This window comes from Erinaceus europaeus, chromosome 12 (genome assembly GCF_950295315.1).
Source record: "Erinaceus europaeus chromosome 12, mEriEur2.1, whole genome shotgun sequence".
Taxonomy (NCBI): Eukaryota; Metazoa; Chordata; class Mammalia; order Eulipotyphla; family Erinaceidae; genus Erinaceus; species Erinaceus europaeus.
Window position 1 is genome coordinate 74,400,509 of NC_080173.1, and position 22,339 is coordinate 74,422,847.

Sequence of the window (22,339 nt, forward strand, 5' to 3'; positions counted from 1 at the left end):
TAAGAGACCAGGGCTCAAAGCCCTGTCCACAGCTCAAAGCTGTCCACAGGCAGAACAAGTCAGGGCGGGGTAAGGGGCTGGGCACCCTAGGGCTAAGGGAGGTCTGGAAGCACAAGAGGTGGGACAGCAGAGCCCAAGGAAGCTAGAGGATGGACAAGCCCAGTGTTGGTGTTGTTGACTCTGAGAATACTAAGAGCTGTGTTTGTTTGCCCCAGCCATGCCTGAAGCCATGGGGCAGCCGATGATACCAATAATGCTCCAGACATCACCATGAAGTTTTGCTAGGATCCACTTCATAGTGGAAACCAGTTTGGCAAGACCTGTCTCTACACTCACCGCCTGGACTTATATGACTGACCAAACGCAGACTGACAGAGAGGAGGCCTGCAGCAGCACCCCTCATACAGACACCTGTCCCCAAAAAGGCCTAAATGCCCAGATCCCTCAGCAGCAGGGTCTCAAGAGGACAGAGTCAGGGGATGCATTCTGTGTCTGTGTATTTCTGGTCCAACTGTCCTCTTAGTTTCCTTAGAGGGCTCTGGGTTCTCCCTTGGCAGCACGTGGTGCCCCAAGATCTCTAAGCCGTGACCCTGCCCCTTTCCCTGGCACAACTCTCCAATCACTGAAGACGCCCTGCGGCTGGCTCTGTGGACACACCTCACTTAGCCTCTACTCCTGCAGCTGGTGTTTCCACAACCTGTCCCGCTTTTGTTATGATGTCGCCTTCTCTGCAAGGACATCCCTGCCAGTCCTGTATAAAAACACAATAACCAGCACTCCTCCCCACTGCCTGGCCTTCTCTCCCACCACCACATCTACAGGCGTCACCTGTCTGCCCGCCCTCTGCCATGGCACAGGCTCCATCAAGGTCCTCAGGAGTCTGTGCTCACTGCTGCACTTCCAGGACAGCACAGGTCCAACACAAACTGGACATGCTAAATATGTATTGAACGAATGAAGGCAGCCAGCACTTGCTCTATGCTGGGCAATGCCCTGGGTGGCAGCAGAGCAAACAAAATGAGGAGGGGCCTATGCCCTGGAAATGCCATCTGTAGGAGACTCCAGGAGGGAAGAACACACAGTGCCCAGTCTCACAGTGCCCAGGCAGAGACCAGGAAGCAGGAAGCCTGAGCACTCCCCAGCAGAGAGGCTAATATTCAATGTCATCCATACCCAGTCACGGAGCCAGCAGAGGCAGACCCAGGGGAAACTCGGCCCAGCGTTCTGGGGCCTGACAAGGCCAAACAACACACTGTGCCCCTCTGCCAGCAGCAGGCAGTCCACAAAGTGTTTCCTTCTCCAAATACAAAGAGCCCTGCACCAGCAGTCAGAGCACAGGGTGAACATCCTCTGCCCTCTGAGAGGCTGCATTCCAAGAACTGCCCGCTGCTGTGCGGGCTGGAGAGGGGGGAGAAGAGGTTGCTCCCTCCCTACACCTTTTAGGCATGAAATGAAATTGTCACATCCTCAGAGGCAGGTTTAACCGTGAAAAGTTTCTTGGCATAAAAGGCCACCTCAGGAGGGACTGGCAGTCCTAGGAAGCAAAGTTTCCAGTCACCTTGAGGGGGTGGGGGGTTTCAGGACAGGGAGTGCTAAGAGGACCTGGGGAGACTGTCTGAAAAGAAAGCCCTGGATGGAGAGTCAGCTGGTCCCTGAGGACCACAGCAGGCTGAGAAGGGCAGCGTGCTTTAGGGAGAGGCGCAGCTGCCCTCAAGAGAGGGAGAAGGAGAGAGTGGAGACCAGAGGAATCTGGGCCAGAAAATTCTCAGAGTGCAGCCCAAAGCATCCCCAGTGCACGCTGCTCCTGGGCCCCCTCATTTCTCATGCCTCACCGACTGGAAGTCCACGTAGTCTCTCTCCTTCTAGTCTTCCTGGGCCAAAGGTCCGGCCTCCCAGCTGGGCAGGTCCCTCCCCGAAGCAGTGTTATCTCTACCTCTGGCCCTGGTCACCCACCCCACCTCCACTAAATCCCTGGACTCCCAAAATCCCAGAGCTACTTAACACAAGTAGGGCTGCTTATGGACTCCAGATCCAAATTCTTTTCACTGCCTGCCCTTATTCCTCCAAATCATGCACTCTGAGGAACTCAGAAACGGCCTAGAGCAACCTGCCTATGGCTCAGGAGAGTTGGGCAGAAAAAGGTGCAACCCAGGTTAGCATTTGCATTCCCTCACCAGCCAGTAAACACCCCGAGGGCAGGGAAGGTCCTCAAGTCCGACAGCCCCCAACACACAGCCTGGACTGCCAGTTCAGCAGAGGCCTGAGCAGGACCACCTGTAAGAGCTGGCGCCTCCACCAAGGCCAGGACACACGGCTACCTGGAAGGTGGGGATGGACTCAAGGCCCCCTGCACAGCTCTGAATGTGAACACAACCAACAAGCGCCCCCCCCCAACTTCGAAAAAAATTTTTTTTGCCTTCAGGGTTATTGCTGGGGCTTGGTGCCTGCACTATGAATCCACTGCTCCTGGAGGCCACCTTTTCCCTTTTGTTGCCCTTGTTTATCGTTGTTGTTATTGATGTCGTTGTTGTTGGATAGGACAGAGAGAAATGGAGAGAGGAGGGGAAGACAGAGAGGGGGAGAGAAAGACAGACACCTGCAGAACTGCTTCACCGCCTGTGAAGCGACTCTCCTGCAGGTGGGGAGTCAGGGCTCGAACCCGGGTCCTTCTGGTCCTTGCGCTCCGCACCATGTGCGTTTAACCCGCTGCGCTAGCGCCCGGCCCCCTCGAAAGCATTTTCATTATTATTTTCCAGAACCTGACAATCACCACAATCACATTTCACCAGGGGAAGGGCTGGGGGAGCGCCCAGAGGATGTTCCAGCCCTAGCCCACCCGGCGGATCGCCACCCATGGGTGCTGAGTGCGGAAAGCCGGTCCGCCCGCACGCCGCTGCGCAGCAGGTCGGGAGGCCGGTCAGGGACACTGGTTCGCCCGCCGGCCTCCGGGAGAGCAGGGCTGTGGAGACCGAACCCGGGCCGGGGAGGCTAGTCGGGGCTCTCCCGGAGGGGCGGCCGTGACGAGAAACCAGCGGCCGGGCGGCCGGGCTCCACTCCCCGCCGGACCCCTCAGCGCGAGCCGCGAAGGCGCACAGGTCTGGGACTTGGGGTGTCCCAAGGGTCCGGGACGACCCCCACTACCGGCCCGCCGGGTCCCCCCAAACACTTCCGAGACGCCGTGCCACCCCGCTCCGGGCGCGCCGCGGGCCTGAGGCGGCAGCCGCTCCGCCGCCGGGACGCAGGTAGCCGGACGCCCGGCCGGGCCCTGAGGGCGCGCCTCCCCGCGGAGCCGGAGCCGGAGCCGGAGCCGGAGCTGCGCAACTTCCCGGCCGCCGACCCGACCAGGTACGCGCGGCCGCCGCTGGCTTACCTGAGCCCCCGCGGGGGGCGGGCTGCGCATCCCCTGCCGGAACGCCGCTAGGTGAACCGTGGAGCCGGCGGGACGCTCTGGGACGCCGGGAGGACAGCGGGGACGCGGCGGGCGGCGGGGCGGCGGGGCGGCGGGGCGGCGGGGCGGCGGGCACCCAGAAACAAGCCGTCCGCGCCGGGCCGCGCGCTCACTTGAGCAACAGTTGAGGCGCCGGCCCCGCCCCCACCCGCGCCCGTTGCCGGGAGACCCGCGTGGGTCGAAGGGCTCTTTGTATCAAAGCGGCCGTGACATCACGAGGCGCGGGGCTCGGGGCTCCGGGGAGGGACTTCTGGAGGGGGCGGGGCTCGGAGAAGGAAGGGCGCCCAGGGAACTCGAGTCGCGAAGGGGCGGGGCCCAGGTAGCCACGCCCCCGAAGGTAGGGGCAGGTGGCCGGGGCGGTGTCCACCAATGGCCGCGCAGCCGCGGGGCGGGGCCCGAAGCCGGGCGGGTCCGGAGGAGGAGCTCGCCTGGGCCCGCCCGAGCCCGCGTCGTCAGGTTGCCGCAGTCAGGGTTTGGGCAATCTGGGTTCAGGGATTCCGGGACAAGTGGCTGCAAGCTCAGGGCGCCAACCTGGCCGATGCTGAGGCCACTCGCAGGTTGCAGCTCCTGCGCTGACAAGAGTCCGGCCAGCGCTTTCCAGGTTCACATCAGCGAACTCAGATGAAGACCCACCTGGCCCCCCGCCTCCCCTGCCATCAACAGTGACCTGACTCTGGGGGGCTCCTAAAAGAATTCTATCGCGAATCCTGCCCACAACTTTCCAGCCGTGTCGAGTAAAGTCACCGTTTTCTTTATAAGCAAAACCAATTTTTTCTTTATAAGCAACTCTGGAATACAAAGAACCTAAGTGACCACAAAAACGAAAACTAAAAAAGAGGAAGACCCATTCTGTTCCTCTGTTGAGTTCCAATATATACAGTGATAATAAAGCAATGTCTCTGACAGTTCCTAGCAGCTTAGGAGGTGGCTCAGCGGGTAGAGGGCAGGAACTGCATAAATGGTACCTTTGGTTCAATCCCTGGAACCACATGTGCCTGGAAGTGCTTTCCTCTCTCCCCTTCAGTTTTTTTTAATGTACCCCCCACCTGGTACCCCTCATGACTTATCACCTAGATTAAACAAAGCCAAGAATGTCAACCAACAAATGTGCACCTCTTTCACCTGACGCTGGTTCTTGTGTAACTAGAGGCAGCAGATTTGTCTGATAGGTCTGGCTCAGGTGGTGATGACACTAACCTATACCTTCCCTGGGTCCTCACTGAAAAGCAAGGTGAAGCTTTGCAGGCAGAGTCTGCACCACCCTAGACACACACACAGCTAGTTTCTGGCTCTTTATTCCCAACTTTTCTCTGAGATATTTCCTGCAAATAAGTTCCCATCTGCTTCTCTGTTTCTCAGGGCCTGTCTCAGAGACAAAGTATCTCACAGGGAAACTCTAAAAGAGAGCATTGGGCAGATAAAATAGCTCACTTGGATAGTGTGCTGCTTGGCCATTTGCATGACCCAGGTTTGAGTCTAGTCCCTAGTGCACTACAGAAAGCTTAGGCCTCTTTCACTCTTGATCTCTCTGCTTCTCTGCCTCTAAAACAAAACAGAAATAGATAGATATGAAGATAGACAAAATTAACTAAAAGGGGAGTCTCCTGGCAGGGGTAACATACAGGGGAAGGCTGGGGCCACAGGTGTGAAGGGTTGCTCCACCAGCCTGGCTCGCTCCTCTTTGCATATGCCTTGTACCTCAGAAATCTGAAGGAGGCACACAGATTGGGCCCACCCTTCTCTAGGTCCAACCCACAACCATGACACACAGTAGCACTGTGTATGATAAAGAACACTGGCTTTAGAAACATACAGAACTGGGTTTGAATCCAATTTGCCAGCTCTGAGTCCTGGGACAAGTAACATGACCCCTCTGACAGTAGCTGCATCTGTCAACTAGGAATGGCACAGGCTACCCACTGGGCTGAGTACCCTGGCACAGTGGGCACCATTCATTTGGTGCCCACCAAATGGCTCACCAAATGTGGAGCATGTGAATGGGCCTGCACACTCTGGCCTGTTCGCTCGGCCCTCCCAGCCCCACCCTGAGACCTTAGTTCAGCTGCCTCCCATGAGGTTTCAGGAGTTCTATTTCAGTGTTCCTTCTTCCTTTCGGAGTCTCATGTTACAGCAAGTCTCCAGAAAACAGGTCACAATACAGAAGCACCCTAGACTAAGGAAGAGAAGCAGAAGCCTAAAGACCTTTGTCCTCTGGGTCCTAGCTTTCTCCCCAGCAGGTCGGTGGAGAAGGTGAACCTCAGGTCTTCCCCCTGTTCCCCACCCCAGAAGTAGCCTGATGGGCACTTCCAGAGCTCCTTGATGGAGATGGTGCCAGCCATCCCTTTTTAATTTTTTCCAGATGTGATAGGGCAGGGAGCATCTCTAGGCAATTATCATTTAGCACTAAAGAGAAGCTGCTAGTAAACTCTGTTGGGTTCAAAGCCTGACCCCTTCTACCAGATCATCCACAGGTAGTCAAGTCAGTCACAGAATGTGTCAGAGCCTCAGTTTCCACCTCTATTAATGAACATAAGGCTCTTCCTCTCCCAGGTGTGAGGTGTGCCTGCCATGATCAAGTAAGTGTCTGGTACAGGCCTCCCATGCTGCAGGCCCTCAATAAAATAGCAGCTCCTAGTTATTACTGGCATCAAGGGCAAGCCCCAGACTGACTCAGACATCAGCCCATCAGCTTCATAAGTTCTGAAGCCAGAGCTGAGGGCCCTGTCTTGATTTCACCACCTTGCAGCTGGATGACCCCAGGGAAGCCTGCTTCCCAGTGCCTCAATTTCCTCATGCGTAAACTGGAGACAACAGTAGTATGTATTTTAGTATTACTGTGAAGATCAACATAGTCGAGCCTCATAAATACTTAGAACAGGGTCTAGCACATGGCAAAGGCTGGAGAGAACATAGGTGAGGATTGGAACTGAAATAGCTTGTGGAAGATTTTACGGTAGACTTTACACATACACACACAAGGGGAGGAGGCAAGGAGAGGCAGAGAGAGGGAGACTGAAAAGAAACCACAGCTCTGAAGCTTTCTTCAGTGAGGTGGGGGCCAGGCTTGAATCTGGGTCACACACGTGGCAAAGCAACGCACTATCCATATGAGTGACTTCACTGGGCCCCTAGGATACTGACTTTTATGACAGGGGTTCAGGGCAGCTGTGCTAACTTAGGGGTGGGAGCCGACTACCTCCAGAATGAAATGTGTGAACTGAGGGTGCCAGGCTAAGGCTGCTGGAGGAGCCAGCGCCATTGGTTCATGGGGTCTGGAAGAGGTTTTAGGAAATACAGACCCACCTTTGAACCTGAGTTAACTGCCCTGGCCTCTAAACATAGATGTGCTTCATATATGGTAGAAGCAAAATTAAAAAAAAAAATCATTTGTGATTAATAGTGGGTTACAAGATTGTAAGACTACAGGACATAATTTCGCATGGTACCCACCTAGAAGCAAACATTTTAAAGTAAAAAGGTTTTCTGGATCAGTAATGCAGTCTTCTTCCATTTTTATGGATGGGTAGACTGAGGTTCAGAGAAGGGTAGGGATTTATCCAGAGCTACATACTGAGATGTCAGATGAGCAGGGACTGAAACCCCAGCTCCTAACTTGCCAATGTAGTTTCTGCTCCCTACCTTTCCACTGGGACTACATGGGTGAGCTAGACAGGGGACAAACTCCCTCAGGAGCTAGCACAGCACTGTGAGTCTCCTAAGGGGTCTCAACTGCCTTTTTAGGAAAAAAAAAAAAAAAAAGAATGCTCCCTTTAAAAGGAGAAATCCTGTAATCTGGGTGTTGGCACAGCAAATGAAATATTGGACTCTTAAGCAAGAAGTCCTGAGTTAGATCCCCAGCGCTACAAGTCAGAGTGATAGTCTTGTTTTCTGCCCCCCTCCTCCACCTTCCCCATCCCTTCCTTCCTCTCCTCCCTTCCTTTCCTTCTCTCCTCTCCCCCCTCCCTTCCTCTCCCTTCCTCTCCCTTCCCCTCCCTTTCTCTCCTCTCCTCTTCCTCCCTCTCCTCTCCTTTCCCCTCCCCTCCCCAGTGAATACATATTAAAAAACAAAAAGAAGGGTGGGGGTACAGCATAATGGTTATACAAAGAGACTCTCATGCCTGAGGCTCCGAAGTCCCAGGTTCAATCCCCCACACCACCATAAGCCAGAGCTGAGAAGTGCTATGGTTAAAAAGTAAATAAGGGGCCAGGTAGTGGCTCACCTGGTTTAGCGCACATGCTATAATGCACAAGGACTTGGGTTCGAGCCCCTGGTCCCCACCTACAAGGGGATAGCTTTGTGAGTGGTGAAGCAGGTCTGCAGGTGTCTTTCTGTCTCTCTCCCTCTCTAGCTTCCCTCCTCCTCCTCTCAATTTCTGGCTGTCTCTATTAAATAAATAAAGATAATTTAAAAAAATAAAGTAAATAAAATTAAAAAACAAAAAGAAGACTTCTGGAGGTATGGCTATCTGGCAGGAGCCTTTTCAGGTTGAGCTCCTCCTGATAAACTAGAAAACCACAACAAATCACCTGAAAACTCAACAAAATACAACCAGGATCTCTCCAGAAACTCACTAAGCTACAGCTACCATGTTGCGGAGGATACTACGAATCCATCCTGACTTCCCTGGACAGATGACCTCACCAATGTGTCCCAGAACCTCACTTCTCCTGAGCCCTAATCCACTGGGGAAAGATAGAAACAAGCTGGGGGTACAGATCAACTTGCCAATGCCCATGTCCAGCAGAGAAGCAATTACAGAAGCCAGAACTTCTACCTTCTGCTCTCCATAAAGGATTTTATGGGGGCCAGGCAGTAGTGCAGCAGGTTAAGCACACGTGGCACAATGCACAAGGACTGGCATAAAGATTCCGGTTCGAGCCTCTGGCTCCCCACCTGCAGGGAGGTTGCTTCACAAGTGGTGAAGCAGGTCTGCAGGTGTCTAACCTCTCCTCCTTTTTGTCTTCCCCTCCTCTCTTGATTTTCCTCTGTCCTATCCAAAAAGGATAGCAATAAGAACAACAATAATAACAAAGACAATGATAAACAACAAGAGCAATAAAAAAAATGGAAGGAAATAGCCTCCAAGAGCAGTAGATTGGTGTGGGCACTGAGCCCCAGTGATAACCCTGGAGGAAAAAAAAAAAGCATTTTGGTCCATACTCCTACAGGGGTAAGTGTTAGGGGAAAATGACTAGAAGACACTGAACTCCAATTCCATCAGGACCTGAAGAGAGAATAGGAATAAAGAAAATAAAAAAGGAAGGACACTCAGAAGTAGTAGTAGGTGTGACTTAGAAAGGAAGAGAAGGCAGGACCATTGGGGAAAAAATGGGCAAATATATATGAATATAAATAGGCAGTTATAGAAATAATATATCTATGATCTTGGGAGAACTAATGCAGTTTCCAATGGAGGGAATGGACACACAGAACCCTGGAGGTGGAAAAGGTGTAGATTGTGCTCCTGTTATCTTATTATTTTGTAAATCATTATTAAATCACTAATTAAAAAAAAGAAAGAGGGAGTCGGGCAGTAGCACAGTGGGTTAAGCGCACATGGAGCAAAGCACAAGGGCTGGCATAAGGATCCTGGTTCGAGACCCCAGCTCACCACCTGCAGGAGATCGCTTCTCAAGTGGTAAAGCAGGTCTGCAAGTGTCTATCTTTCTCTCCTCCTCTCTGTCTTCCCCTCCTCTTTCCATTTCTCTCTGTCCTATACAACAACAGCTATGACAACAATAACAACTACAACAAGCACAACAACAAGGGCAACAAAATGGGAAAAACAGCCTCCAGGAGCAGTGGATTCGTAGTGCAGGTACCAAGCCCCAGCAATAACCCTGGAGGCAAAAAAAAAAAAAAAAAAAGAGAGAGAGAGAGAGAAAGAGAGAAAAGAAAGAAAGAAAGAGAGAAAGGAAGGAAGGAAGAAAGAAAGAAGGAAGGAAGGAAGGAAGGAAGGAAGGAAAGAAAGCCATTCCCAGGGAATGTATCCAAGAATAATTTTCAGGTGACAAGACACTCTGATGAATTCTTTTTATATCATGACACTGATTCTGCCACTGTTGATCTGAGACTAGTCCTGTGACACTGATTGCCAAAGCCAGAAGAAAGTAGAATGTTGACAAGCAGGAGAAACTACCCTCTAGAAACGGACTGGGTGGAGGCTCTGTGGTCATCTGACCTGGGTGAGGAACATTCTCTCTGCTCTTTACCTATGTCTGCATTCCTGCTGCTGTCACTATGCAGGAGTTAGTGCAACAAGATATAAAGAAGCAACATTTCCTACATGTTTGAAGGCACATTAGAAGGCCAGAAGAAATATGTTGTTGTGCTTATAATAGAAAAAAAGCTTGCTGAGGTTACTTACTGTAACATCAGCTAAGCAACTGATAGCAATCAACATTGACCAGCTGAACTGAGTGTAACTACAAATAATATCAGGACAGGCTGGGGGGGTGTCCAGTGAGCCTCAAGGTGGGCTCCTTGTAGTCTTCAGGGACCTGGAAAGCCCCTGCAAAAGGGAGGGGGTGCTCCAAGCAAGCACTAAATGTAACTCCACTCCTGTCTACTATCTGTGTAGACTTGCATGTAAGAGCTCATGTGAACAGAAGTCTTTGTGTTCACGGTGTTTTAGCTCACTGGTTGTAAGATGACCATTTTACCAACAAGGAAATGAGCCCAGATGTGGAATGAGGCATCACTCTCTCTCCCCATGGTTGCACAGTCAAGCAGTGACAGCCAGAATAGGTCCAGGTCTCACAACTGTCTATCCATTATTTAAAGAGAGAGAGATTATTTTAATGAGAGAGAGAGAGAGAAAGTTACAGAGTGAGAGCGAGACAGGCAGAGAGAGGTGGGGGGAGAAAGCAGAGCACTGCTCAGCTCTGGTTTATGGTGGTGCTGGGAATTGAACTTGGGGCTTTAGAGCCTCAGGCATGAAACTTTTTTTTAATAACTATTATGCTATCTCCTCAGTCCCACCCAGTGCTTTTTAAAGATGGACATATGTTACTAACCTCCAATGTCAACATTAGTCAAACCTGACTTCATACTTGGCATTATTCTTCTCCAGACAGTAGCACCTGTATACTTTATGTAGGAAAAGGCCTCCTTGTAGCCAGCTCAGACTTTACTACAAACATGTATGTGTCTTCTCATCTCTCTGTTGAGAGCAATCTTAACTCCACAGCCACAAGTCCTGGCAGCTGAGTCTCAGTCTCAGTGTTCCATCCTAATGACTCAAGCAGCGGCTTCAGAAAGGGAAGCAGACATCAAACCAGCAGACAGGACTCTGGGATTACAGTGGCCTCTTGACCTCCAAGGGAAGTCATTTCCACTTAGATGAAAAGCAAAGACACACACACACACACACACACACACACACACACACAGAGAGAGAGAGAGAGAGAGAGAGAAAGAGAGAGAGAGATGGAGGTGTATCTAAGTGGTAGAGCACATGCTTTGTACATGTAAGGCTCTGGACTACCTGTGGCATAAAGAAAGAACCTAAAAAAGAGAGAAAACAGGAGTGCTACTGAATATTAGAATCCTTCTGTGCCCCCGAGAGCCTGTCCAGGGGGCTGCACAGGAACTGGAACGTGGTGGCATCTGAGTCCATCTCTTCCTTTGGAAAGCTACAAGTTGGACAAGCACGTTGCTAAGATCCCTTCCTCTCCTGGAACCCTGTGCTAGCTCAGGACCACATCATAGGCGCAGGTGTGTGCCCTAGAAACGGGACGCCAAAATGTTGGCTGCCTGCTGGCTGGATGCAGTGCGGACAGATGGGTGCTAGAACGATGACTCTGGTCTCAGCTGAAGCCTCAAAGAGGCCAAGCTCTAGTTTTGTCAACCTGCACACATGGATGCAGTGGCTTTTCTTATTCATTTTGTTTCTTACCCAGCAAGTGGGGAAAACAATAAGACTCATTTAATTAGCTAAGAGGAAGAGGTGGCAGGGGAGCACTAAGTCAGAAAAGGTCTCCTTCTGACTGGAACAAGGTATGGGCAAGAAATAAAACCTTCTGTTTCTCCTTTCCTTTCTTTACCACTTTTTAAAAATGTACTTAACTGGGGGTCGAGCGGTAGTGCAGCGGGTTAAGTGCACGTGGCGCAAAGCACAAGGACCAGCATAAGGATTCTGGTTCAAGCCCCCGGCTCCCCACCTGCAGAAGAGTCGCTTCACAAGCAGTGAAGCAGGCCTGCAGGTGTCTATCTTTCTCTCCCCCTCTCTGTCTTCCTCTCCTCTCTCCATTTCTCTCTGTCCTATCCAACAATGATGACATCAGTAACAACAACAATAACAATAACTACAACAATAATAAAACAACAAGGGCAACAAAAGGGAAAGTAAATAATAAAAAATATTTAAATGTACTTATTATTGGATAGAGGCAGACAGGAATTGAGAGAGGAGGAGAGGTAAGGAGGGGGAGAGACAGAGAGACACCTATAGCTCTGCTTCACCACTTGTGAAGCTTTCCCTCTGTAGGTGGGGACCAGAGACTTGAACAAGGGATCTTGAACACTATAATGTGTGCACTTAACCAGATGTGCCACCACCTGGCACCTCTTTCCTTTTCCCTTCCACAGGTGACCTGCAAACCTGGAAGGACATAAACAAGTCTCTTCTCCAAATACTTACCTCCACCCTCCCCAGCTCCTCCCAGACCAGGCAGCTGCAGGCTCCTTTAGGATGCTACAGTAAAGCAGTGGTACCCAAACTGCCCCTCACACTCCATATACTTAGGGGAACTGAAACGCCTAAGTCTGGGTCAGACCCCCACAGTAATTAAATTCTAGTGGCCCAGGTAGGAACCAGGTGTTAACTGTCTTTTTTGTTTGTTTGTTTGTTTTTTAAAATTCTAAGGAATTCCAGTGCAGTAATGTATGGAAACAACTTTGTTTAAAACCTCTTACTAACTTGGACTGGGTATGGTATATTGCATCAAAGGACTCTAGGGGAGGAGGAGAAGGAAAGGAAGGGGGGGGAGTCCTGAGGATCCTGGTAAATGACGATAGAAAAGGACTTAAACCAAGGGGTGAGAGTGTCTCGCAGACAACTATTATAGGAAGATGATAAGTTGTACCTTGAGGTGGTAGAGACACAGCAGTGGTTGATAAGGTCTTAGTTCTTGTGAGACAGTGAAGAAATAAATGGATCAGTGATATGCATGGTACATGCTTGGAGAAAACCAAAGCAGGGTAGGGGGCAGAGAGGGTTTTGGGTGTGGACTCTGGACTTGCTTGCCAAATCCTGCTTTAGGAAATGGTAGCTGTACCCCTGCCTGGCAGCCCTGCCCTCCAGCTAACACCACATTCCCTTGATGAGCCTCCAGGTCCCACCCCTGTGTCTCATGGGCCCTCCTCCTGCCTTCCATAGAATAGCTCCCATAGGATAGGACAGGACCTGGCATCCTGACACACAGTGCTCTGGGTGCCTCCCACTCCCAGCTGGTCAGCAACACCTGACATAAAGCTGAGTAAAGCAAATGGCCCATCAAAGATCATTCATGGGAATCGGGCAGTAGCACAGTGGGTTAAGCGCAGGTGGCGCGAAGCGCAAGGACCAGCCTAAGAACCCCGGTTCGAGCCCCCGGCTCCCCACCTGCAGAAGAGTCGCTTCACAAGTGGTTAAGCAGGTCTGCAGGTGTCTATCTTTCTCTCCCCCCTCTGTCTTCCCCTCCTCTCTCCATTTCTCTCTGTCCTATCTAACAACGATGACATCAATAACTACAACAACAATAAAAAATAAGGGCAACAAAAGGGAAAATTAAAAAAATAAATAAATAAAAGATCATTCATGCATTGCCTGGAGAAGGATTTTAGGCTTGAAGGAGAAAGATGGTTGGGGACAATGGAGAGAACCCCAAAGTCACGGTCAGGAACCGGGGGTTTGAGGCTTGATTCTGCCAGTTACAGGCAGAGGGCTGATATCTTCACCTGCTTCCTCTTCTGACAAATGGAGAGTGTGACCAAGTCTGTAAGATAGGGTGGGCGCTGACAGAGAAAACATTAAACCTGTGAAAGTGTCTTGCAAATATAAGTACTTTTTAAAGAAATCATTATGTAGGACCACACAGATGAAATCACATTAAACTTGGAAATGATTCCATTTTACAAATGGTCCAAAGAGAAGTCTCTGTGACTTCTTATCTAGAGTCACAATGACAGGAGCTACACTGAGCCCAGATGAGTATGAGGGTGAGGACTGGGGGCTGGGGGCCCCCTCTGGCCACTATGCAAACTCTTCTTCATCTGTCAAAACTCTACTCAAGTATGAACATCTTGGTGAAGCTTTCCCTGTCTCCCAGTGAGAATAAACCAACCTTTGGCTTCATGATATCCATGCCTCCACCCAAGCTCTGCTACTGTGAGGAGCACATTGTATTGCTGTGCTTTGCCTCCTCACATTGTACTTCTCGAGCACAGGGTCCACTTCCTCAGGCCTTTGTACTCTAGTCAGTAATGTGGCTGGTGCTGAGTAGAAACTAGGAAGAACACTTGGGGTTCTCAGTGAGACTGAGGGCGACCCACACAGACAATGGAGAGCTGAGAGGTTGCTTAGTTGTAGTTAAGCAAGAGCTTTTTGGTTTTGAGATGCTAAGATCAGAAAGGAGGAAAAGAAGGATATGAGAAGGTTCCCCCCCCCCCCAAATCTCTCTTTCCAGAATGTGTGGGGTCTGAGCTCTGAAAAGACATTCCTGCTTAATAGTAGCTTCAGAGAGGGACTCTGAAACCAGAGAGGTCATTTCCCTACATTTTTTTTTTTTTTAAGATTTGTTCACTTTTGGGGAGGAGGAGACAACATAATGGTTATGCAAAGGATCCTCATGCCTGAAGCTCCAAAGTCCCAGGTTCAATTTCCCACACCACTATAAGCCAGATATAAAATAAAAATAAGTAAATAAATAATAGATAAAAAGTTCATTCATTTATGAGAAACAGATCATCACTCTGGCATATGCAATGCAAGGGATTGAACTCAGGACCTCATGATTGAGAGTCACATACTTTATCCACTGCACCACTTCTTGAGCCTTTCTCTACAGTTTATTATGAAGAACAGCTACAAATGACTGAAGGTCTACTGTGTTCCAGCTACTTGGTTTCTTCTTATTTACTTTAGTCCAACCATCTGTGGGATAAGTACTAAGATGCCCATATTACAGATGAGACTGAGGTGGAAGAGTGTTAAGTGACATGGCTAGGCTGGCAGAGCCAAGATCTGCACCTAGGTCTGCTGGTCCATCTCTAGGACTTCCTGCTTCCTCAGTTATTGCATCACCAGCTTACTGTCAGCACCTGTAATTGTCTGGTAAACAGCAGAAACCAATTAGTAGGATAAGAGGTGGTGAACAAGTAAAGGCCTTATCTCCTCGCCATCACCCACTATTCAGCTGTACCATGTTATAATCAGTTACAACTGATTATAATCTGTGACTCACCCACATGCAGCTCTGTGACACCTTTTGGGAGTGTCCTGCCACTGAAGATGCAATGACATCCTACCTGCCCAGATTACTGGGCACCTCCCAGTGTTGACTTCTGCCAGAGAGGTGCATCTTGGCATTTCCCTGGGACCCTCTAGACAGGGTAGCAAGGAGGGAAGAAGTATTTGTTGCTTTCTAAAGATAGTTTGCAGAACCCTAGCCCACTCTGAAAGCGTCTAGAAAGGTTCTGTGGTTGACAAAATCTTCACTTCTTGGAGATTATTACAGAGCACCTTGGAGAGAAACCTCTAGCCAGTATTGTTTTTACCCAGGGTTTCTCTAGTCTTTGGACAGGGCCCTTTCTCACTTAACCTTTGACAACAGAAGGTCTTGGTATTGTGAGGTGGGCAAATAAGGTAACAGGTTCCTAACACACACACTACACACACACACACACACTACACACACACTACACACACACACACTACACACACACTACACACATACACACACACACACACACACACACACACACACACACACACTTTCATTTTAAAGATATTGCAGCCCAAGAAGTAACTCAGCTGGTAGAGCACAGCACATGTACACCCAAGGCTCCTGATTTGATCCCTGGAGTCAGAGTGGTGTTCTGGCTTCTCTCTCATATAAAACTCTCTACCAGGGAGATAACTTAGCCTGTTAGAACACCAACTCACAGGCCTGAGGCCCTGGAGGCTGTAAGTTCTGTGCCTGGCACCACCTTATGCCAAGTTAAACAGTGCTCTGGTCCTCTTTCTCTTATCCACTTATCTCTCACCCACTTATCTCGAATCCCTCTCTCTCTCTCCCCCCTTCTCTCTCAAATAAATCTTTTAAAAATTATTCAAGGTCAGGAGTCGGGTGGTAATGTAGCGGGTTAAGCGCAGGTGGCGCAAAGCACAAGGACCAATGTAAGGATCCTAGGGTTCGAGCCCCCGGCTCCCTGGCTCCCCACCTGCAGGGGAGTCACTTCACAAGTGGTGAAGCAGGTCTGCAGGTGTCTGTCTTTCTCTCCCCCTCTCTGTCTTCCCTTCCTCTCTCCATTTCTCTCTGTCCTATCCAACAATGATGACATCAATAACAACAACAATAACTACAACAACAATAAGAAACAAGGGCAACAAAAGGGTAAATAAATATTTTTTTTAAAGTTTAAAAAAATTAGTCAAGGGGGGAGTCGGGCTGTAGCTCAGCGGGTTAAGTGCAGGTGGCACAAAGCACAAGGACCGGCATAAGGATCCCAGTTCAAGCCCTGGCTCCCCACCTGCAGGGGAGTCGCTTCACAGGCGGTGAATCAGGTCTGCAGATGTCTATCTTTCTCTCCCCCTTTCTGTCTTCCCCTCCTCTCTCCATTTCTCTCTGTCCTATCCAACAACGACAACATCAATAACTACAACAATAAAACAACAAGGGCAACAAAAGGGAATAAATAAATAAATAAATAGATATAAAATTAAATTAAAAATTAAAAAATTTTTAAAAAGATATTAAAAATTTTTTAAAAATTAGTCAAGGTCTAGGGAGATAGCATAATGGTTGTGTAAAAAGACATCCATGCACGAACTTGGATTAGAGTCGGTATATTGCACCAAAGTAAAAGACTCTGGGGTTGGGGGTAAGGCTCAGGTCCTGGAACATGATGGCCTAGTGGGGATTGAATTGCTATGTGGAAAACGGATAAATGTTACGCATGTATAAGCTATTGTATTTTACTGTTGACTGTAAACCATTAATCCCCCAATAAAGAAAAAAAGATATTCAAGCACCAACATAAGCCAGAGCTGAAAACAAAACAGAGCAAAGAAAAAGAAAACAAAACCCTTAAACAATTAGTCAACAAGTCTTCAAAATTAATTGAAAATAAATAAAATCTACTAACAATAAATATCTATGTAACATTTACTAAGAACCGGGTTCTATTCCAAGTGCCCCATGTAATATTACTTCAGGTCATCATCACAGTGACCCATTTCATAAATGAGGAAAGTGAAGCTCAGAGTTTACTCCAGGACATAAAGCTAGCAAGTGAAGGTCTAGATTCAAACCCAAAGCAAGTGACTCCAGAGACCATCACACTATGATGAAAGGGAAGCTCAGATCTGACAACTCCTAAGTAGCCACAGTGCAATCAAGGCCATTTACCCATTCATTAACAATTCCATAGTTCACTAGTTCATTTACCATAACAACATCCATGGAGCAGAAAGTGCAGGCCAGATACCACCAAAGCCCTGAGCCCTGCTCTTCTCCACCAACCCCTCACACCCATGCTGCTGGACACCTAGGGCTGTGTGTGCTAGGCTGGGTGCCCACTGGCCATCAGCAAGTGAGCACACATTCATGCCCAGGAGCCAGGAGTCCGAATGCTACCTCAACTGCCCTCACAGCCCATGTCTTCACCACAGTTGTATATATATACAGCAAGCAGTTCAGGGAGGAGTGTGGGTCCCCACCCAGCTTCCCTCACTCAGTCCAGGCTCTTTCCACAGCTCCACAGCCTGGCACTAGGTCTGCTCTCTACAGGTTCATCATGAGTCCCCCCCACCTCAAGCTGCTGCTGACAGCAGCCCACCCTCAGTTGCTCTCCACAGCATGTGGCCCACGAGGTCTTCTGGGGTTAGCCCACCCTCCTTAGTGGCTGTCCTCTCTGCATCACCCCATCCTTGGCCTGCAGCTCAGCCTCCAGGGTGGTGGTCACTTAGGAGTTTAGCCACATCCTGAGAGAATAACTTTTTTTTTTAATTTTTTATTTATGAAAAGGAAACACTGACAAAAACCATAGGATAAGAGAGGTACAACTCCACACAATTCCCACCACCAGAACTCCATATCCTGTCCCCTCCACTGATATCTTTCTTATTCTTTATCCCTCCGGGAGTATGGACCCAGAAAGAATAAGTCTTAGAGGTAGACAATGACAACTCTTGCTCATTTTTTCAGGTCAGAGGACATATACTGAGGGGCTTTGGGATGCCCCTTTGAAAGCAAATGCAGCTCTCCACAACTGTATCCTAAATTAGCTAGAATGGAAAAAACAAAAGCAAAGACCCTAAACCACAACAAACAAGCTGTGCACCAGCACAAACAACAGAAGTAGGGCTCAGGGCTCTGCACTGTGGAAGAGGCATGAGGCTGGCCTGGTACTGCGGGGTGGAGGGAGGGCCTCTGCTGGGCACGCCTGGGCGGGGGTCTGACCACCACAGAGCACACAGCCGTCCCAGCAGCAGAAAGGATGGGCCGGTCTGCAGGCCAGTGCTGGTCTCCACCCGGCTCAGGCACACTCACCTCCTTTGTGGCTTCCCTTCCAGGGCCAACTTGGCAGGCGGAAACCAAAGGCGCCTGGCCCTGGGACACTGAGCCAGTGTTCCTTCCACTCTTAGAGGAAAACCACAGCCCTGTGAGGCTCTGCAGCAGCTGCCCGCAGCCTGACCAGCTGAAGGAGCTACTGTGCTCAGACCAGCCCAGGACAGGACCTGGACTCAGAGGAGGCCCATGCAGGGGAGGAAAAGGTTGCACCCAGAGTGTCCTAAGAAAGAAATCTTTTATCCAGGCCACTCTCCCTGCCATCTCCTCTAAACCATCAGGCCACATTCATGGGAGTGTAGTACATTGGTGCCTGGCCAACCAAGGTTCAATGGCCACTCTGCTACCCCCACAGCTTGCCTGCAGTCAACTGCTGTTATGTACAACAGCCATGTGAACACCGAACCAGTGAATCCTCCTGCACTGTGCTCCTAGGGGCTGCTTTTCTGCCAGCCTCAGATGGCCATGTTTCCCTCAGCTACGCAGAACATAACTTTGTTTCATGTGTACTTGTTTAAAGGCAAATTATTAAATACATGTTGTTGATTCACTAACACTGCATTCATAGTCAAGACTATTATAATTCTTGCCCAAGTTTAGTTCATGTTTTCTTCATAAGGATATCACAGCCTTCTTGAAGTAGACAGCATTTCAGTACTACTTTTGATGGTCATTAAAAATATATATCTAGGGGGTCGGGCGGTAGCGCAGCGGGATAAGTGCACGTGGTGCAAAGCGCAAAGACCAATGTAAGGATACCGGTTCAAGCCCCTGGCTCCCCACCTGCATGGGGAGTTGCTTCACAAGCAGTGAAGCAGGTCTGCAGGTGTCTATCTTTCTCTCCCCCTCTCTGTCTTCCTCTCCTCTCTCCATTTCTCTCTGTCCTATCCAACAACAACGACAACAATAATAAGACACCTTGAGAATTCAATGCCCTACCAACTGCAGCATCTTTTGGGTCACTAATATGGGTGGGTCATTAATAATGTAGTTATTGTGGTCCAGGAGGTGGCACAGTGGATAAAGCATTGGACTCTCAAGCATGAGGTCCTGAGTTCAGTCTCCAGCAGCACATGGACTAGAGTGATGTCTGGCTCTTTCTCTCTCCTTCTATGTTTCTCATTAATAAACAAATAAAATATTTTTTAAAATAATGCAGTTATTACTAAGAGAAAAAGAGAAGGTAAGAGAGAAAATGAGAGGGTAAAAAAGACAGAGAGAGAACCAGAGCATCACTCTGGCACCCTGGGATATCATGGGCTGAACTTGGGACCTCATACTTGAGTCCAGTGTTCTACCTCCTAGGCCACTTTTTTTTCCCCCTAGACAAACCAAAATAATCATTAGTGGTGACAAAGTGAAAGACAGCAGCAAGGGTGCTAAGAGTGCAAGGGGCTGAAGGCAGAGAATACAAACTGCATGCTGAAATACCATGTGGCCCAGTGTCCTGCACAAGACATCAGCTGTGGACACTCCTGCAAACACTGAATGCTTAAAGATGCATTCACTCTCTGGGGGTAAATGCCTAGGCCACTTTTAAGTACTGACATCATCCATGAAAGGTGTAGGAATGCAAAAGTATGGGGCTAAAAGGGTACTGTTTACAGTAAGAGTTAAAACAAAACCTCCCTTAGCCAGCTCAGCTTTCATTGCCCTGAGCAAGTCTGTAAAGACTGAAAATGTGGTGAGTATTCATCTGGGGGTTATAAATACAAGTTGGAAGGCAACACATTTACAAATACAGAAATTGCAAAACCTAAAGACCAGTGGGGTCTGTGCTATACAGCTACTGAGGGGCAAGGCATACGTTCCATAGACTCATGCATGCACCCCAGGGTCTCTTCAAAAAACAGACATGGGAATCAGGTGGTAGCGCAGCTGGTTAAGGGCACATGGCGCAAAGCACAAGGACCAGCATAAGGATCCCAGTTCGAGCCCCAGGCTCCTCACCTGCAGGGGAGTCGTTTCACAATCCGTGAAGCAGGTCTGCAGGTGTCTATCTTTCTCTTTCTCTCCCCCTCTCTGTCTTCCCTCCTCTCTCCATTTCTCTCTGTCCTATCCAACAATGACATCAACAACAATAATAATAACCACAACGTGGTCCGGGAGGTGGCACAGTGGATAAAGCACTGGACTCTCAAGCATGGGGTCCTGAGTTCAATCCCTGGCAGCACATGTACCAGAGTGATGTCTGGCTCTTTCTCTCTCCTCCTATGTTTCTCATTAATAAATAAATAAAATATTTTTTAAGAAAATAAATAACCACAACAAGGCTAAAACAACAAGGGCAACAAAAGGGAGAAAAATAGCCTCCAGGAGCAGTGGATTCACTGTGCGGTTACTGAGTCCCAGCAATAACCCTAGCGGAAAAAAAAAAAAAAAAAAAAAGAAGCAACAACAACACTGATCTCTGTACTTTCCAACCAAAAGCCTTCTCCTAGCCTGTGATGCACCCAGGAAAAAAACCTCTCAAAGGAGGGGGGGGTAGACAGCATAATAGTTATGCAGAGACTCTCATGCCTGAGGCTCCAAAGTCACACCAGGTTCTATTCCCTATACCACCATAAGCCAGAGCTGAGCAATGCTCTGGTAAAAATAATTAAGTAAATAAATAAACAAACAAAATCTCTTCCCCATGTTCCTGAGCACCCCTGACTGAACCCTGCAGCCAGCCTCCCCTCTCTACCGCTCCTCCATCACTGTGGTCAAACCAATCTGTTCTCTCTCAACTCAGAGATGCTGTGTTGCCAGCATTTGGCCTCACACCCACTTCCACATGAGGCCTCCATCGCTCAGAGAACCCCAGCACTCCTCCCCTTTCACTCTGCTCTACCTTCTTCAAAGCCCTTCTCTCCACTGGCATTTACACTACTGACTAGTTTTCCTGTTTCTCTGTTCGACACTCTTTGAGGGAAGACAGAGACTCATATAGTATTATCACCCCTGTGAGAATGTGTACATTAAAAAGGTCAGAGAGAAAAAGTGATGGTGAGGATGTAGAGAAGGGAATCCATCTATACTCTGGTGGGAATGCAGATTAGTGCAGCCCCTGTGGAAAGTAGTTTGGAGGGCAGGGGTAGATAGTATAATGGTTATACAAAGAGACTCTCCAAAGTCCCAGGTTCAACCCCCCGCACCACCATAAGCCAGAGGTGAGCAGTGCTCTGGTTAAAAAAAAGAAGATATGTGTAAACCTATGTTCATAGCAGCACAATTCATAATAGCTAAAACCTGGAAGCAAACCAGGTACCCAACAACAGATGAATGGTTGAGAAAGCTGCGGTATATTTACATAATGGAATACTATGCAGCTATTAAGAACAATGAACCTATCTTCTCCAACCCATCTTGGATGGAGCTAGAAGGAATTATGTTAGGTGAGTTAAGACAGAAACAAAGATGAGTATGGGATGATGCCACTCATAAACAGAAGCTGAGAAAGAAGAACAGAAAGGGAAACTCAAAGCAAGATCTAACTGAGTTTGGAACAAGGCACCAGTAGATGTTCAGCCTCACTGGGGGGTGGGGAGGATATCGGGACAAAGTCCTTTGGTGGTGGGAATGGTGTTGACGTACACTATTAACTTGTAGTCTCATAAATCACTATTTAATTAATATGAGAGGGGAAAAACTGATTGAATGTCTCAAACATTTAAAAAATATTTATTTATTCCCCTTTGGTGCTCTTGTTGTTCTATTGTTGGAAAGGACAGAAAGAAATGGAGAGAGGAGGGGAAGACAGAGGGGGAGAGAAAAATAGACACCTGCAGACCTGCTTAACCACTTGTGAAGTGATTCCCCTGCAGGCGGGAAGCCGGGGGCTTGAACCAGGGTCCTTACGGTGGTCCTTGCGCTTTGCGCCACCTATGCTTAACCCACTGTTACCGCCCGACTCCCCATTTCAAACCTTTTAATACACAGACAGGCTGAGTATATCTTCCTTCAATCTAAGCACTTAAGAGTGGTCTCAAATTGTTAATATATTTCTAATAATGACTTCTCTGAAATGTTGACTCTCCTAAAAGCTTAGACCAGGGAGAACAGAAGCACCTGGTGGCGTTACTTTGTAAGACACAGCTATATATAAATGTCAATGGACATAAATTATGGTGATGTCAT

General features: G+C 48.8%; 1 protein-coding gene across 2 annotated transcripts in view; it reads right to left on the reverse strand.

Moving 5' to 3' along the window:
- The window catches only part of RAB11FIP4 (RAB11 family interacting protein 4), a 171,365-nt gene that overhangs the window by 47,458 nt on the left and 101,568 nt on the right, over nucleotides 1–22,339 (reverse strand). Inside the window, exon 1 of one of the 2 annotated variants that reach the window (XM_060203997.1) lies at nucleotides 3,371–3,674. The exons of the other annotated variant lie outside the window; for it this stretch is intronic. Within the exon in view, the coding sequence (XP_060059980.1) occupies nucleotides 3,371–3,400 (30 nt within the window). The 5' untranslated portion in view covers nucleotides 3,401–3,674. Of the gene's footprint in view, nucleotides 1–3,370; nucleotides 3,675–22,339 lie in introns of those variants that run through there. 2 annotated transcript variants of the gene reach the window in all.